Source organism: Ambystoma mexicanum, chromosome 5q (assembly GCF_040938575.1).
Source record: "Ambystoma mexicanum isolate Mex_15411 chromosome 5q, UKY_AmexF1_1, whole genome shotgun sequence".
NCBI lineage: Eukaryota > Metazoa > Chordata > Amphibia > Caudata > Ambystomatidae > Ambystoma > Ambystoma mexicanum.
This window is the reverse complement of record NC_090933.1, coordinates 1,337,960,518-1,337,980,609: the sequence shown is the minus strand read 5'-3', so window position 1 is coordinate 1,337,980,609 and position 20,092 is coordinate 1,337,960,518. Positions and strand designations below refer to the sequence as shown.

The following is a 20,092-nucleotide window of genomic DNA, read 5'->3' as shown; positions in this document are numbered from 1 at the left end:
CCTCTCAGGCATCCAAGAATCCAGGCCTTCTGACAATTCAAGAAACAGAGAACGCAATGGTCCCCTCAGTTATCCAGAACCATAGCCTTCCAGAAAATCAAAGCTTAGTAGCCCAGTGGTCCTCTCAGCCTTCCATGAATCTAGGCCCTCTGACAATTCAAGAAACAGAGAACCCAATGTCCCCTCAGTTATCCAGAACCATAGCCTTTCAGAAACTCAAAGCTTATGAGCCCAGTGGTCCTCTCAGGCATCCAAGAATCCAGGCCTTCTGACAATTCAAGAAACAGAGACCCCAATGGTCCCCTCACTTATCCAGAGCCATAGCCTTTCAGAAAATCAAAGCTTAGTAGCCCAGTGGTCCTATCAGCCATCCAAGAATCTAGGCCTTCTGACAATTCAAGAAACAGAGAACCCAATGGTCCCCTCATTTATCCAGAACCATAGCCTTTCAGAAACTCAAAGCTTAGGAGCCCAATGGTCTTCTCAGCTATACAAAAATCTAGGCCTTCGGACGAGTCAAGAAACAGATAATGGAACAGTCATCTCGATCCTGAAAATACAGAAACCAATGCATTTTTAATTTATCCAAGACATCAGAAGTTAAGTGAGCTAAAGAAATGTGGGAACCGATGAGTCCTCTCAAACACAAAATATTGCAGCTCTTTTCAGAATCTAATTAAGAGAGGCCCATGGCCACACAGTCACCTGCGTCCTTAGTTTCCACAGAACTCAATGTTTCTCCCAATCATTGGGCTTCTACAGAGAATGCAAAAATGAGTGCCCAGTGGTTCTCCCAATCATCTGTGATCTTAGCTTTTCACAGCATGCAAGAAGAAAGAGAACCCAGTGGTCTGTTTAGTCATCCAAGAAAGTAGGAATGTTTAGAATGCAAGAAACATCAGCCTCAATCGTGCATGTTCTTGGTTCTTCGGAGAAGCCAAGAAACAAAGAGCACAATGAATCTTTCAATCATATGATTTGATGTTAGTGGTGGATTAGAGAACTGCAAAGGAAACTTGGCTGGGTTTGTGTGGTTCACTGATGGAGTTGAACATTGCGACTGGACCCTGGCTGGTATTGTAGTAGATTATAGAATTGTGATAGGACCTTTGCTGGTGTTGCAGTGGATTAGAGAATTGCGATAGCACTTTGGCTGGTATTGCAGGAGATTAGAGAATTGTGATAGGACCATGGCTGGTATTGCAGTAGATTATAGAATTGTGATAGGACCTTTGCTGGTATTGCAGTAGATTATAGAATTGTGATAGGACCTTTGCTGGTGTTGCAGTGGATTAGAGAATTGCGATAGGACCTTGGCTGGTATTGCAGTAGATTATAGAATTGTGATAGGACCTTTGCTGGTGTTGCAGTGCATTAGAGATTTGCGATAGCCCCTTGGCTGGTATTGCAGGAGATTAGAGAATTGTGATAGGACCTTTGCTGGTTTTGCAGTGGATTAGAGAATTGCGATAGGACCTTGGCTGGTGTTGCAGTGGATTAGAGAATTCCAATAGCACCATGGCTGGTATTATAGGAGATTAGAGAATTGTGAAAGGACCTTGGCTGGTGTTGCAGTAGATTAGAGAATTGTGATAGGACCTTGGATGGTGTTGCAGTAGATTAGAGAATTGTGATAGGACCTTGGCTGGTGTTGCAGTAGATTAGAGAATTGTGATAGGACCTTGGATGGTGTTGCAGTAGTTTAGAGAATTGTGATAGGACCTTGGCTGGTGTTGCAGTAGATTAGAGAATTGTGATAGGACCAAGGGTGGTATTGCATAGTTTAGAGAATTGTGATAGGACCTTGGCTGGTGTTGCAGTAGATTAGACAATTGTGATAGGACCTTGGATGGTGTTGCAGTAGATTAGAGAATTGTGATAGGACCTTGGATGGTGTTGCAGTAGTTTAGAGAATTGTGATAGGACCTTGGCTGGTGTTGCAGTAGATTAGAGAATTGTGATAGGACCAAGGGTGGTATTGCATAGTTTAGAGAATTGTGATAGGACCTTGGCTGGTGTTGCAGTAGATTAGACAATTGTGATAGGACCTTGGATGGTGTTGCAGTAGATTAGAGAATTGTGAAAGGACCTTGGCTGGTGTTGCAGTAGATTAGAGAATTGTGATAGGACCTTGGATGGTGTTGCAGTAGATTAGAGAATTGTGATAGGGCCTTGGCTGGTGTTGCAGTAGATTAGAGAATTGTGATAGGACCTTGGATGGTGTTGCAGTAGTTTAGAGAATTGTGATAGGATCTTGGCTGGTGTGGCAGTAGATTAGAGAATTGTGATAGGACCAAGGGTGGTATTGCAGTAGTAGACTCAAAGGTGGGAGTTTATGGGAACTCTGTGTTGCAGTAGATTAGGGAATTGTGAGAGGACCTTGGTTGGTGTTGTGGTGGTCCGTGATGGATTACAAAACTGCAATAGGACCTTAGTCCGGGTTGGAGGGTCATTAATGAATTAGAGAACTGTGGAGCCTTTGCAGTGTTGCTGAGTCTTGCCATCCTTTCTCACAGGGACTGCACCTTTCCTTTACTTCCACTATACCCACCCTATTCTCAAGCACCCCTTTGGCCCACCCTACTCTGATCATTTACAAACCATGGTAATCTGCTGCTTCTCTGTGGCCGGCTACTATCTAACCCTGGTTTGTCCATGATATTTACAAAGGTTTTCCGCAGGCTCTGCTGTTTGCCAACTCAATGCGTTCTGTCATCCAAAGCCAGTTGCCTTGTGCACTGAGTGTGTCATTCCAACACCTTCTTCCCCTCCTTACACTGCTTGTTTCCTTTGGCTTTTACCACAGACTATATAATAGCCAAGGATAGATGGGCTGCTCCGCCGGCCTCTTACTGGGAAGGCCACAGGCAACCCACTCTTGCCTTTGGCCATCAGCCCATGAGTGACACTGTGTTCTCTCTTCCTGGCTAGAGTACATCTTCGCAACCATTGCCAACTTTATTGTATGCCTCTGCGCACTCTTCGGGATTGTCGTCCTGCTGTGCACTGCCTGCAGCAGCGTGTACCAGTACGTGATCCAGTTCTTCGTCAGTCTGGCAGTGGGGTCCCTGACAGGAGATGCCGTCCTCCACCTCATACCACAGGTAATACTGGTTGGGGCTGTGCGGGCGCGCGCGTGTTTGTGTGCGTGTGTGTGCTTGTGCACATCTGTCCAGATGTATTGGGCTGCCCAAGTTTCTACAGCCAATTGTGCAGATGTGTCTACCTGTGCAATGTGACGGGGCCACCACAAATAACCACTCCAACACCATCTGGTGTTTCGGGATCTTACACAAATTAGTGAACAAACCGGGATATTGGGTACGTTTGGTGCTAGGGCCGGCCCTCTCTCTCTCTCTCTCTCTCTCTCTCTCTCTCTCTCACTCTCTCTCTCTCTCTTCTCCCATGGGCTCCCAGCAACCTAACCCAGGTGTCCTTATCCCGGTTTGTGCTAGAGCAAGGTAACCCGACTGTCTGTTCTTCTTTCTGACCCCCCCTAGGGAGTACAGGTAGGGTGCCTTCTTTCACTCAATGTCTCAGCTCGCACATAGTCTCGCTTGACCAACTCCTACACTGGGTCCCAAGATCTTCTCCTCTCCACCGCACTTCTCTGCTTCCGACCTTACACTCTGCCCACCTACCTCCACCCTTTGATGTTACTTCTCTTCCTGCTTCTCACTTCCTATACGCACTACCACCACTATCTCTCACTACCACCTTCCTACAACCTCTGATGTTACTGCTCTTCCTCCTTTTTACCACAATCTCTCTGCTACTACCATCTCTTTCCTTCTACCACTACTCCTACTCCAATCCCGCTTCATACTACTGCTACTATCACTTCCACTTATACTTCCACTATCTCTCCACTGTTACTACTGCTTCTCCTCTTTCCACTCCCACTACCACACTCTACTACCACTACTTCTTACTACTACAACCACCTCTCCCTCCCCTACTAATTCACTACCTCCACTCACAACTACTACCACCTCCTTTCTACTCCTACTCTACTGCTACACTCACTCCTCACACCAACGCACAAACCCTCCACCAACACCTCCGTTCATAACCTCCACATCCCTTCCAGTGTCTCCTCCTCTGATCTCTTGGACCACGACCACCTCCACCTCCCGTCCTCACCCAACTACAACCCTCACTAAACTGTTGCCAAATTACCCTTTCAATAGCCCACCCCCTCCCTGGATTGGCCAATTTACCCTGCCCAATCACTTATCTTTCTGGAGGGGTGTGACAGGGGAAGGGCTTGTAAACCTGGCCCCCTTTCTTACACAGTCTTGCCGTGTTTCTGACTCTGGCCCTGTAGTGGGCCAGAGGGGATGCTTGTTAAGGCCTTCTTGCAGGCCTGGTGGCTTGTGGAGTCCTTCTAGGTATGACCTTTGTAGAGGTGGATGCGTGTCGTCTGAGTTTACCCTGCCTCCCGGGAGGCCTTTATTCATGAATACTCCCTGCTGGCTTAGTGGGTTGGTCTCTGGAGCTGCGCTCCCCTGGCAGCCGCTGCGACCGGCGCAGCCCTCGCTGTAACTGTTTATGCGGCAGGCCACCACTGCAGCTGCACCCCATGTTGTGCTTCCGGTAGACCGTTGTTATGTGCATGTGGTGGTGGTAGACTTAACATTGCTCTTCTTCCCCATGAAACAACAAATTACATTCTACTCATGGTATGTCATTCAAGTCTTTACTCGCACACACAGTCACTTAGCTTGTCTGGAGACCTCACAGCCGTTCTGGGGGGGCATCAGTTGTGCTGCCATCTGGTCAGGCTCGGAGGAGGGCTGCTTGGCTGCTGTTCAGTTGATCGTTGTCCCGGGCTACCACTAGGGTCGGACTCGAGTTTTCCAGGTTCCCCCTCGTCTTCGTCGGGATGCCCCCTCTCATGTCCACCTGTTCACGTATGTATGCTGTGGCTGTCCAGGTGTGTGCGGCCATGCAGGCATGTCCACCTGTTCATGTATGTATGCTGTGGCTGTTCAGGTGTGTGTGGCCATCCAGGCATGTCCACCTGTTCACGTATGTATGCTGTGGCTGTCCAGGTGTGTGTGGCCATCCAGGCATGTCAACCTGTTCATGTATGTATGCTGTGGCTGTTCAGGTGTGTGTGGCCATCCAGGCATGTCCACCTGTTCACGTATGTATGCTGTGGCTGTTCAGGTGTGTGAGGCCATCCAGGCATGTCCACCTGTTCATGTATGTATGCTGTGGCTGTTAAGGTGTGTGTGGCTATCCAGGCATGTCCACCTGTTCACGTATGTATGCTGTGGCTGTTCAGGTGTGTGTGGCCATCCAGGCATGTCCACCTGTTCACGTATGTATGCTGTGGCTGTTCAGGTGTGTGTGGCCATCCAGGCATACATACTGTGGCTGTTCAGGTGTGTGTGGCTATCCAGGCATGTCCACCTGTTCACGTATGTATGCTGTGGCTGTTCAGGTGTGTGTGGCTATCCAGGCATGTCCACCTGTTCACGTATGTATGCTGTGGCTGTCCAGGTGTGTGAGGCTATCCAGGCATGTCCACCTGTTCACGTATGTATGCTGTGGCTGTTCAGGTGTGTGTGGCTATCCAGGCATGTCCACCTGTTCACGTATGTATACTGTGGCTGTTCAGGTGTGTGAGGCTATCCAGGCATGTCCACCTGTTCATGTATGTATGCTGTGGCTGTTAAGGTGTGTGTGGCTATCCAGGCATGTCCACCTGTTCACGTATGTATGCTGTGGCTGTTCAGGTGTGTGTGGCCATCCAGGCATGTCCACCTGTTCATGTATGTATGCTGTGGCTGTTCAGGTGTGTGTGGCCATCCAGGCATGTCCACCTGTTCACGTATGTATGCTGTGGCTGTTCAGGTGTGTGTGGCTATCCAGGCATGTCCACCTGTTCACGTATGTATGCTGTGGCTGTTCAGGTGTGTGTGGCTATCCAGGCATGTCCACCTGTTCACGTATGTATGCTGTGGCTGTTCAGGTGTGTGAGGCTATCCAGGCATGTCCACCTGTTCATGTATGTATGCTGTGGCTGTTAAGGTGTGTGTGGCTATCCAGGCATGTCCACCTGTTCACGTATGTATGCTGTGGCTGTTCAGGTGTGTGTGGCCATCCAGGCATGTCCACCTGTTCATGTATGTATGCTGTGGCTGTTCAGGTGTGTGTGGCCATCCAGGCATGTCCACCTGTTCACGTATGTATGCTGTGGCTGTTCAGGTGTGTGTGGCTATCCAGGCATGTCCACCTGTTCACGTATGTATGCTGTGGCTGTTCAGGTGTGTGTGGCTATCCAGGCATGTCCACCTGTTCACGTATGTATGCTGTGGCTGTTCAGGTGTGTGTGGCCATCCAGGCATGTCCACCTGTTCACGTATGTATGCTGTGGCTGTTCAGGTGTGTGTGGCCATCCAGGCATGTCCACCTGTTCACGTATGTATGCTGTGGCTGTTCAGGTGTGTGTGGCCATCCAGGCATGTCCACCTGTTCACGTATGTATGCTGTGGCTGTTCAGGTGTGTGTGGCCATCCAGGCATGTCCACCTGTTCACGTATGTATGCTGTGGCTGTTCAGGTGTGTGTGGCTATCCAGGCATGTCCACCTGTTCATGTATGTATGCTGTGGCTGTTCAGGTGTGTGTGGCTATCCAGGCATGTCCACCTGTTCACGTATGTATGCTGTGGCTGTTCAGGTGTGTGTGGCCATCCAGGCATGTCCACCTGTTCATGTATGTATGCTGTGGCTGTTCAGGTGTGTGTGGCCATCCAGGCATGTCCACCTGTTCACGTATGTATGCTGTGGCTGTTCAGGTGTGTGTGGCTATCCAGGCATGTCCACCTGTTCACGTATGTATGCTGTGGCTGTTCAGGTGTGTGTGGCCATCCAGGCATGTCCACCTGTTCACGTATGTATGCTGTGGCTGTTCAGGTGTGTGTGGCCATCCAGGCATGTCCACCTGTTCACGTATGTATGCTGTGGCTGTTCAGGTGTGTGTGGCTATCCAGGCATGTCCACCTGTTCATGTATGTATGCTGTGGCTGTTCAGGTGTGTGTGGCCATCCAGGCATGTCCACCTGTTCACGTATGTATGCTGTGGCTGTTCAGGTGTGTGTGGCCATCCAGGCATGTCCACCTGTTCACGTATGTATGCTGTGGCTGTTCAGGTGTGTGTGGCTATCCAGGCATGTCCACCTGTTCATGTATGTATGCTGTGGCTGTTCAGGTGTGTGTGGCTATCCAGGCATGTCCACCTGTTCATGTATGTATGCTGTGGCTGTTCAGGTGTGTGTGGCTATCCAGGCATGTCCACCTGTTCACGTATGTATGCTGTGGCTGTTCAGGTGTGTGTGGCCATCCAGGCATGTCCACCTGTTCACGTATGTATGCTGTGGCTGTTCAGGTGTGTGTGGCTATCCAGGCATGTCCACCTGTTCATGTATGTATGCTGTGGCTGTTCAGGTGTGTGAGGCTATCCAGGCATGTCCACCTGTTCATGTATGTATGCTGTGGCTGTTCAGGTGTGTGTGGCTATCCAGGCATGTCCACCTGTTCATGTATGTATGCTGTGGCTGTTCAGGTGTGTGTGGCCATCCAGGCATGTCCACCTGTTCATGTATGTATGCTGTGGCTGTTCAGGTGTGTGAGGCTATCCAGGCATGTCCACCTGTTCATGTATGTATGCTGTGGCTGTTCAGGTGTGTGTGGCCATCCAGGCATGTCCACCTGTTCATGTATGTATGCTGTGGCTGTTCAGGTTTGTGTGGCTATCCAGGCATGTCCTGTTCATGTATGTATGCTGTGGCTTTTCAGGTGTGTGTGGCTATCCAGGCATGTCCACCTGTTCATGTATGTATGCTGTGGCTGTTCAGGTGTGTGTGGCTATCCAGGCATGTCCACCTGTTCATGTATGTATGCTGTGGCTGTTCAGGTGTGTGTGGCTATCCAGGCATGTCCACCTGTTCACGTATGTATGCTGTGGCTGTTCAGGTGTGTGTGGCTATCCAGGCATGTCCACATGTTCACGTATGTATGCTGTGGCTGTTCAGGTGTGTGTGGCTATCCAGGCATGTCCACCTGTTCATGTATGTATGCTGTGGCTGTTCAGGTGTGTGTGGCTATCCAGGCATGTCCACCTGTTCATGTATGTATGCTGTGGCTGTTCAGGTGTGTGTGGCTATCCAGGCATGTCCACCTGTTCATGTATGTATGCTGTGGCTGTTCAGGTGTGTGTGGCTATCCAGGCATGTCCACCTGTTCATGTATGTATGCTGTGGCTGTTCAGGTGTGTGAGGCTATCCAGGCATGTCCACCTGTTCACGTATGTATGCTGTGGCTGTTCAGGTGTGTGTGGCTATCCAGGCATGTCCACCTGTTCACGTATGTATGCTGTGGCTGTTCAGGTGTGTGAGGCTATCCAGGCATGTCCACCTGTTCACGTATGTATGCTGTGGCTGTTCAGGTGTGTGTGGCTATCCAGGCATGTCCACCTGTTCATGTATGTATGCTGTGGCTGTTCAGGTGTGTGAGGCTATCCAGGCATGTCCACCTGTTCACGTATGTATGCTGTGGCTGTTCAGGTGTGTGTGGCTATCCAGGCATGTCCACCTGTTCATGTATGTATGCTGTGGCTGTTCAGGTGTGTGTGGCTATCCAGGCATGTCCACCTGTTCACGTATGTATGCTGTGGCTGTTCAGGTGTGTGAGGCTATCCAGGCATGTCCACCTGTTCACGTATGTATGCTGTGGCTGTTCAGGTGTGTGTGGCTATCCAGGCATGTCCACCTGTTCATGTATGTATGCTGTGGCTGTTCAGGTGTGTGAGGCTATCCAGGCATGTCCACCTGTTCACGTATGTATGCTGTGGCTGTTCAGGTGTGTGTGGCTATCCAGGCATGTCCACCTGTTCATGTATGTATGCTGTGGCTGTTCAGGTGTGTGAGGCTATCCAGGCATGTCCACCTGTTCACGTATGTATGCTGTGGCTGTTCAGGTGTGTGTGGCTATCCAGGCATGTCCACCTGTTCATGTATGTATGCTGTGGCTGTTCAGGTGTGTGTGGCTATCCAGGCATGTCCACCTGTTCACGTATGTATGCTGTGGCTGTTCAGGTGTGTGAGGCTATCCAGGCATGTCCACCTGTTCATGTATGTATGCTGTGGCTGTTCAGGTGTGTGAGGCTATCCAGGCATGTCCACCTGTTCACGTATGTATGCTGTGGCTGTTCAGGTGTGTGTGGCTATCCAGGCATGTCCACCTGTTCATGTATGTATGCTGTGGCTGTTCAGGTGTGTGTGGCTATCCAGGCATGTCCACCTGTTCACGTATGTATGCTGTGGCTGTTCAGGTGTGTGAGGCTATCCAGGCATGTCCACCTGTTCAGGTATGTATGCTGTGGCTGTTCAGGTGTGTGTGGCTATCCAGGCATGTCCACCTGTTCACGTATGTATGCTGTGGCTGTTCAGGTGTGTGTGGCTATCCAGGCATGTCCACCTGTTCATGTATGTATGCTGTGGCTGTTCAGGTGTGTGAGGCTATCCAGGCATGTCCACCTGTTCACGTATGTATGCTGTGGCTGTTCAGGTGTGTGAGGCTATCCAGGCATGTCCACCTGTTCACGTATGTATGCTGTGGCTGTTCAGGTGTGTGTGGCTATCCAGGCATGTCCACCTGTTCATGTATGTATGCTGTGGCTGTTCAGGTGTGTGTGGCTATCCAGGCATGTCCACCTGTTCACGTATGTATGCTGTGGCTGTTCAGGTGTGTGTGGCCATCCAGGCATGTCCACCTGTTCATGTATGTATGCTGTGGCTGTTCAGGTGTGTGTGGCTATCCAGGCATGTCCACCTGTTCACGTATGTATGCTGTGGCTGTTCAGGTGTGTGAGGCTATCCAGGCATGTCCACCTGTTCAGGTATGTATGCTGTGGCTGTTCAGGTGTGTGTGGCTATCCAGGCATGTCCACCTGTTCACGTATGTATGCTGTGGCTGTTCAGGTGTGTGTGGCTATCCAGGCATGTCCACCTGTTCATGTATGTATGCTGTGGCTGTTCAGGTGTGTGTGGCTATCCAGGCATGTCCACCTGTTCATGTATGTATGCTGTGGCTGTTCAGGTGTGTGTGGCTATCCAGGCATGTCCACCTGTTCACGTATGTATGCTGTGGCTGTTCAGGTGTGTGTGGCTATCCAGGCATGTCCACCTGTTCATGTATGTATGCTTCTGTCCAGCTTCTGTCTAGGTGGATACATCTGATTATCTGTGCCCATCTCTTTATGTTTCTGCATCTGTTAAGGTCTAGCTGCACAACATGCACAGTATGTAACTGCTCAGGTGTATGCATCTGCCCAGATGTATGCGTATGTTTGTGTGCATCTGTCCAGGTGTGTTTGCAACTGTACACCTGGACAGATGCAAACACGTATGGACCTATAGCATGCATTAGTTTGCGGGTTTGCCTACAGGCTTGTATGCCATTGTCCAGGCTGGCTTGTGAGCATCTCTCTACTTGTCTCTGTATTCATGAGGAGTGGGCATCAGCCCAGGCGGGTGTGTATTTGTCCTTTTATCTTTACTGCCTTTCCCAGCACATAACAAAAACCTACGCAGGAGTAGATTTAGAAGGCAAAAGAACTCTCACAGTTCTTTACATCTCCATTGGCATACAAGATACACATTTTCACAACTAGCCCATCACTTCCAGGAATGAGCCCTGTGCCCACAGGCAGGAACTACAGTGAGACAGGGAACCTGGGGTCCCAACCAGCCTGTTCCTCATACGCATGAACCGCAGTGAGATGGAAATCTGGGGGCCCAACCAGCCGGCCTCTTCCAGGCAAGAACCGAAGTGATACACCGATTCTGGGGTCCCAAACAGCCTACCCGTCCAAGGCATTAACAGTAGTAAGATGGAGTAAGTTGGGGACCCAACCAGCATGCCCCTCCCACACATGGACCCTACAGATACATTGTGACATCCCCAGATATTAATCCTACAAAGACATCCTTCCCTAAAGATATATCCTGCCCTTCCCAGGCATTAACCCTACAGATATAGCCCCCCTTCCTGGTATGTCCCTTACAGATATATCCTGCCCTTCCCAGGCATTAACCCTACAGATATATCCCCCTTCCAGGTATAAACCTTACAGATATATCCTGCCCGTCCCAGGCATTAACCCTACAGATATATCCTGCCCTTCCCAGGCATTAACCCTATAGATATATGCCCCTTCCAGCTATAAACCTTACAGATATATCCTGCCTTTCCCAGACATTAACCCTACAGATATATCCCCCTTCCAGGTATAAACCTTACAGATATATCCTGCCCTTCCCAGGCATTAACCCTACAGATATATCCCCCTTCCAGGTATAAACCTTACAGATATATCCTGCCCTTCCCAGGCATTAACCCTACAGATATATCCTTCCCTTCCCAGGCATTAACCCTACAGATATATCCCCCTTCCAGCTATAAACCTTACATATATATCCTGCCCTTCCCAGACATTAACCCTACATATATATCCCCCTTCCAGCTATAAACCTTACATATATATCCTGCCCTTCCCAGGCATTAACCCTACAGATATATCCCCCTTACAGGTATAAACCTTACAGATATATCCTGCCCTTCCCAGGCATTAACCCTACAGATATATCCCCCTTCCAGGTATAAACCTTACATATATATCCTGCCCTTCCCAGACATTAACCCTACAGATATATCCTGCCCTTCCCAGACATTGACCCTACAGATATATCCCCCCTTCCTGGTATGACCCTTACGGATATGTCCTGCCCTTCCCAGACATTAACCCTACAGATATATCCCCTCTTCCAGGTATAAACCCTACAGATATATCCTGCCCTTCCCAGACATTAACCCTACAGATATATCCACCCTTCCAGGTATAAACCCTACAGATATATCCTGCCCTTCCCAGACATTAACCCTACAGATATATCCCCCTTCCAGGTATAAACCTTACAGCTATATCCTGCCCTTGCCAGACATTAACCCTCCAGATATATCCCATCTTCCAGGTATAACCCTTATAGATATATCCTGCCCTTCCCAGGCATTAACCCTACAGATGTATCCTGCCCTTCCCAGGCATTAACCCTACAGATGTATCCCCCCTTCCAGGTATAAACCTTATAGATATATCCTGCCCTTCCCAGACATTAACCCTACAGATATATCCTGCCCTTCCCAGACATTAACCCTACAGATATATCCTGCCCTTCCCAGGCATTAACCCTACAGATATATCCCCCTTCCAGCTATAAACCTTACAGATATATCCTGCCCTTCCCAGACATTAACCCTACAGATATATCCTGCCCTTCCCAGACATTAACCCTACAGATATATCCCCCCTTCCTGGTATGAACCTTGCGGATATATCCTGCCCTTCCCAGACATTAACCCTACAGATATATCCTGCCCTTCCTAGACATTAACCCTACAGATATATCCTGCCGTTTCCAGACATTAACCCTAAAGATTTATCCTGCCCTTCCCAGACATTAACCCTACAGATATATCCCCTCTTCCAGGTATGAACCCTACAGATATATCCTGCCCTTCCCAGACATTAACCCTACAGATATATCCCCCCTTCCAGGTATAAACCCTACAGATATATCCTGCCCTTCCTAGACATTAACCCTACAGATATATCCCCCTTCCAGGTATAAACCTTACAGATATATCCTGCCCTTCCCAGACATTAACCCTACAGATATATCCTGCCCTTCCCAGACATTAACCCTACAGATATATCCCCTCTTCCAGGTATAAACCATATAGATATATCCTGCTCTTCCCAGAAATTAGCCCTACAGATACATCCTGCCCTCCCCAGACATTAACCCTACAGATACATTCTCACCTTCCCAGACATTAACCCTACAGATATATCCTGCCCTTCCCAGACATTAACCCTACAGGTATATCCTGCCCTTCCCAGACATTAACCCTACAGATATATCCCCTCTTCCAGGTATAAACCTTACAGATATATCCTGCCCTTTCCAGACATTAACCCTACAGATATATCCTGCCCTTCCCAGACATTAACCCTACAGATATGTCCTGCCCTACCCAGGCATTAACCCTACAGATATATCCCCTCTTTGAGGTATAAACCTTACAGATATATCCTGCCCTTACCAGACATTAACCCTATAGATATATCCTGCCCTTCCAGGACATTAACCCTACAGATATATCCACCCTTTCAGATATAAACCCTACCGATATATCCTGCCCTTCCCAGACATTAATCCTACAGATATATCCCCCCTTCCTGGTATGACCTTTACAGATATATCCTGCCCTTCCCAGACATTAACCCTACAGATATATCCTGCCCTTCTCAGACATTAACCCTACAGATATATCCTGCCCTTCCCAGACATTAACCCTACAGATATATCCCCTCTTCCAGTTATAAACCTTACAGATATATCCTGCCCTTCCCAGACATTAACCCTACAGATATATCCCCCTTCCAGGTATAAACCTTACAGATATCTCCTGCCCTTCTCAGACATTAACCCTACAGATATATCCTACCCTTCCCATGCATTAACCCTACAGATATATCCTGCCCTTCCCAGACATTAACCCCACAGATATATCCTGCCCTTCCCAGACATTAACCCTACAGATATATCCTGCCCTTCCCAGGCATTAATCCTACAGATATATCCCCTCTTCGAGGTATAAACCTTACAGATATATCCTGCCCTTACCAGACATTAACCCTACAGATATATCCTGCCCTTCCCAGACATTAACCCTACAGATATATCCACCCTTCCAGGTATAAATCTTACAGATATATCCTGCCCTTCCCAGACATTAATCCTACAGATATATCCCCCTTCCTGGTATGACCATTACAGATATATCCTGCCCTTCCCAGACATTAACCCTACAGATATATCACCTCTTCCAGGCATACACCTTACAGATATATCCTGCCCTTCCCAGACATTAACCCTACAGATATATCCTGCCCTTCCCAGACATTAACCCTTATAGATATATCCTGCCCTTCCCAGACATTAACCATACAGATATATCCTGCCCTTCCCAGACATTGACCCTTATAGATATATCCTGCCCTTCCCAGACATTAACCCTACAGATATATCACCTCTTCCAGGCATACACCTTACAGATATATCCTGCCCTTCCCAGACATTAACCCTACAGATATATCCTGCCCTTCCCAGACATTAACCCTACAGATATAGCCCCCCTTCCAGGTATAAACCTTACAGATATATCCTGCCCTTCCCAGAGTTTAACCCTAAAGATATATCCTGCCCTTCCCTGACATTAACCCTACAGATACATCCTGCCCTTCCCTGACATTAAACCCTACAGATATATCCTGCCCTTCCCAGACATTAAACCTACAGATATATCCTGCTCTTCCCTGACATTAAACCCTACAGATTATCCCCACTTCCTGGTATGACCCTTACAGATATATCCTGCCCACCCCAGGCATTAACCCTACAGATATATCCTGCCCTACCCAGACATTAACCCTACATATATATCACCCCTTCCTGGTATGACCCTTACAGATATACCCTGCCCTTCCCAGACATTAACCCTACAGATATATCCTGCCCTTCCCAGACATTAACCCTACAGATATATCCTTCCCTTCCCAGACATTAACGCTACAGATATATCCCCCTTCCTGGTATGACCCTTACAGATATATCCTGCCCTTCCCAGACATTAACCCTACAGATATATCCCCCCTTCCTGGTATGACCCTTACAGATATATCCTGCCCTTTCCAGACATTAACCCTACAGATATATCCTGCCCTTCCCAGACATTAACCCTACAGATATATCCTGCCCATCCCAGACATTAACCCTACATATATATCCTGCCCTTCCCAGGCATTAACCCTACAGATATATCCTCCATTCCCGGTATTAACCCTACAGATATATCCTCCCTTCCTGGTATGACCCTTACAGATATATCCTGCCCTTCCCAGACATTAACCCTACAGATACATCCTGCCCTTCCCAGATATTAACACTACAGATATATCCTGCCCTTCCCAGACATTAACCCTACAGATATATCCTTCCCTTCCCAGACATTAACCCTACAGATATATCCCCCTTCCTGGTATGACCCTTACAGATATATCCTGCCCTTCCCAGACATTAACCCTACAGATATATCCCCCCTTCCTGGTATGATCCTTACAGATATATCCTGCCCTTTCCAGACATTAACCCTACAGATATATCCTGCCCTTCCCAGACATTAACTCTACAGATATATCCCCCCTTCCCAGGCATTAACACTACAGATATATCCCACCTTCCTGGTATCACCCTTACAGATATATCCTGCCCTTCCCAGACATGAACTCTACAGATATATCCTGCCCTTCCCAGACATTAACCCTACAGATATATCCTACCCTTCCCATACATTAACCCTACAGATATATCCTGCCCTTCCCAGACATTAACCCCACAGATATACCCTGCCCTTCGCAGACATTAACCCTACAGATATATCCTGCCCTTCCCAGGCATTAACCCTACAGATATATCCCCCCTTCCTGGTATGACCCGTACAGATATATCCTGCCGTTTCCAGACATTAACCCTACAGATTTATCCTGCCCTTCCCAGACATTAACCCTACAGATATATCGCCTCTTCCAGGTATAAACCTTACAGATATATCCTGCCCTTCCCAGGTATTAACCCTACAGATATATCCTGCCCTTCCCAGACATTAACCCTACAGATATATCCCATCTTCCAGGCATACACCTTACCGATATATCCTGCCCTTCCCAGACATTAACCCTAAAGATATATCCTGCCCTTCCCAGACATTAACCCTACAGATATATCCCACCTTCCTGGTATCACCCTTACAGATATATCCTGCCCTTCCCAGACATTAACTCTACAGATATATCCTGCCCTTCCCAGACATTAACCCTACAGATATATCCTACCCTTCCCATACATTAACCCTACAGATATATCCTGCCCTTCCCAGACATTAACCCCACAGATATACCCTGCCCTTCGCAGACATTAACCCTACAGATATATCCTGCCCTTCCCAGGCATTAACCCTACAGATATATCCCCCCTTCCTGGTATGACCCGTACAGATATATCCTGCCGTTTCCAGACATTAACCCTACAGATTTATCCTGCCCTTCCCAGACATTAACCCTACAGATATATCGCCTCTTCCAGGTATAAACCTTACAGATATATCCTGCCCTTCCCAGGTATTAACCCTACAGATATATCCTGCCCTTCCCAGACATTAACCCTACAGATATATCCCATCTTCCAGGCATACACCTTACCGATATATCCTGCCCTTCCCAGACATTAACCCTAAAGATATATCCTGCCCTTCCCAGACATTAACCCTACAGATATATCCTGCCCTTCCCAGACATTAACCCTACAGATATATCCCCCCTTCCAGGTATAAACCTTACAGATATATCCTGCCCTCCCCAGACATTAACCCTACAGATATATCCTGCCCTTCCCAGACATTAACCCTATAGATATATCCCCTCTTCCAGGTATAAACCTTACAGATTTATCCTGCCCTTCCCAGACATTTACCCTACAGATATATCCTGCCTTTCCCAGACATTAACCCTTATAGATATATCCTGCCCTTCCCAGACATTGACCCTACAGATATATCCTGCCCTTCCCAGACTTTAACCCTAAAGATATATCCTGCCCTTCCCAGACTTTAACCCTAAAGATATATCCTGCCCTTCCCAGACATTAACCCTACAGATACATCCTGCCCTTCCCTGACAATAAACCCTACAGATATATCCCCACTTCCTGGTATGACCCTTACAGATATATCCTGCCCTTCCCAGACATTAACCCTACAGATATATCCTGCCCTTCCCAGACATTAACCCTACAGATATATCCTGCCCTTCCCAGACATTAACCCTACAAATATATCATACCTTGTCCAGGCATGAACCCTACAGATAAATCATACCCTCTGGAGGCATGAACCCTACAGATATAGCATACCCTTCCCAGACATTAACCCGACAGATATATCCTGCCCATCCCAGGCATTAACCCTACAGATATATCCTGCCCTTCCCAGGCATTAACCCTACAGATATATCCTCCCTTCCCAGGCATTAACCCTACAGATATATCCTCCCTTCCTGGTATGACCCTTACAGATATATCCTGCCCTTCCCAGACATTAACCCTACAGATATATCCCCCCTTCCTGGTATGATCCTTACAGATATATCCTGCCCTTTCCAGACATTAACCCTACAGATATATCCTGCCCTTCCCAGACATTAACTCTACAGATATATCCTCCCTTCCCAGGCATTAACCCTACAGATATATCCCACCTTCCTGGTATGACCCTTACAGATATATCCTGCCCTTCCCAGACATTAACTCTACAGATATATCCTGCCCTTCCCAGACATTAACCCTACAGATATATCCTACCATTCCCATACATTAACCCTACAGATATATCCTGCCCTTCCCAGACATTAACCCCACAGATAAACCCTGCCCTTCGCAGACATTAACCCTACAGATATATCCTGCCCTTCCCAGGCATTAACCCTACAGATATATTCCCCCTTCCTGGTATGACCCGTACAGATATATCCTGCCGTTTCCAGACATTAACCCTACAGATTTATCCTGCCCTTCCCAGACATTAAGCCTACAGATATATCCCCTCTTCCAGGTATAAACCTTACAGATATATCCTGCCCTTCCCAGGTATTAACCCTACAGATATATCCTGCCCTTCCCAGACATTAACCCTACAGATATATCCTATCTTCCAGGCATACACCTTACAGATATATCCTGCCCTTCCCAGACATTAACCCTAAAGATATATCCTGCCCTTCCCAGACATTAACCCTACAGATATATCCTGCCCTTCCCAGACATTAACCCTACAGATATATCCCCCCTTCCAGGTATAAACCTTACACATATATCCTGCCCTTCCCAGACATTAACCCTACAGATATATCCTGCCCTTCCCAGACATTAACCCTACAGATATATCCCCCCTTCCTGGTATGACCCTTACAGATATATCCTGCCCTTCCCAGACATTAACCCTACATATATATACCCCCTTCCCGGACATTCATCCTACAGATATATCCCCCCTTCCTGGTATGACCCTTACAGATATATCCTGCCCTTCCCAAACATTAACCCTACAGATATATGCCCCCTTCCTGGTATGACCCTTACAGATATATCCGCCCTTCCCAGACATTAACCCTACAGATACATCCTGCCCTTCCCAGATATTAACACTACAGATATATCCTGCCCTTCCCAGACATTAACCCTACAGATATATCCTTCCCTTCCCAGACATTAACCCTACAGATATATCCCCCCCTTCCTGGTATGACCCTTACAGATATATCCTGCCCTTAACAGACATTAACCCTACAGATATATCCTGCCCTTCCCAGACATTAACCCTACAGATATATCCCCCTTCCTGGTATGACCCTTACAGATATATCCTGCCCTTCCCAGACATTAACCCTACAGATATATCCCCCCTTCCTGGTATGACCCTTACAGATATATCCTGCCCTTTCCAGACATTAACCCTACAGATATATCCTGCCCTTCCCAGACATTAGCCCTACAGATATATCCTGCCCATCCCAGACATTAACCCTACATATATATCCTGCCCTTCCCAGGCATTAGCCCTACAGATATATCCTCCATTCCCGGTATTAACCCTACAGATATATCCTCCCTTCCTGGTATGACCCTTACAGATATATCCTGCCCTTCCCAGACATTAACCCTACAGATATATCCCCCCTTCCTGGTATGATCCTTACAGATATATCCTGCCCTTTCCAGACATTAACCCTACAGATATATCCTGCCCTTCCCAGACATTAACTCTACAGATATATCCCCCCTTCCCAGGCATTAACACTACAGATATATCCCACCTTCCTGGTATCACCCTTACAGATATATCCTGCCCTTCCCAGACATGAACTCTACAGATATATCCTGCCCTTCCCAGACATTAACCCTACAGATATATCCTACCCTTCCCATACATTAACCCTACAGATATATCCTGCCCTTCCCAGACATTAACCCCACAGATATACCCTGCCCTTCGCAGACATTAACCCTACAGATATATCCTGCCCTTCCCAGGCATTAACCCTACAGATATATCCCCCCTTCCTGGTATGACCCGTACAGATATATCCTGCCGTTTCCAGACATTAACCCTACAGATTTATCCTGCCCTTCCCAGACATTAACCCTACAGATATATCGCCTCTTCCAGGTATAAACCTTACAGATATATCCTGCCCTTCCCAGGTATTAACCCTACAGATATATCCTGCCCTTCCCAGACATTAACCCTACAGATATATCCCATCTTCCAGGCATACACCTTACCGATATATCCTGCCCTTCCCAGACATTAACCCTAAAGATATATCCTGCCCTTCCCAGACATTAACCCTACAGATATATCCTGCCCTTCCCAGACATTAACCCTACAGATATATCCCCCCTTCCAGGTATAAACCTTACAGATATATCCTGCCCTTCCCAGACATTAACCCTACTGATATATCCTGCCCTTCCCAGACATTAACCCTATAGATATATCCCCTCTTCCAGGTATAAACCTTACAGATTTATCCTGCCCTTCCCAGACATTTACCCTACAGATATATCCTGCCTTTCCCAGACATTAACCCTTATAGATATATCCTGCCCTTCCCAGACATTGACCCTACAGATATATCCTGCCCTTCCCAGACTTTAACCCTAAAGATATATCCTGCCCTTCCCAGACATTAACCCTACAGATACATCCTGCCCTTCCCTGACAATAAACCCTACAGATATATCCTGTCCTTCCCAGACATTAACCCTACAAATATATCCTGCCCTTCCCTGACATTAAATCCTACAGATATATCCTGCCCTTCCCAGACATTAACCCTACAGATATA

At 47.6% G+C, this 20,092-nt stretch overlaps 1 protein-coding gene across 1 annotated transcript in view; it reads left to right on the top strand.

The window, feature by feature from the left end:
• Positions 1-20,092, top strand: part of SLC39A4 (solute carrier family 39 member 4) — a 524,681-nt gene that overhangs the window by 447,748 nt on the left and 56,841 nt on the right. Inside the window, exon 6 of the mRNA XM_069621954.1 lies at positions 2,932-3,104. Within this exon, the coding sequence (XP_069478055.1) occupies positions 2,932-3,104 (173 nt within the window). The remainder of the gene's footprint in view (positions 1-2,931; positions 3,105-20,092) is intronic.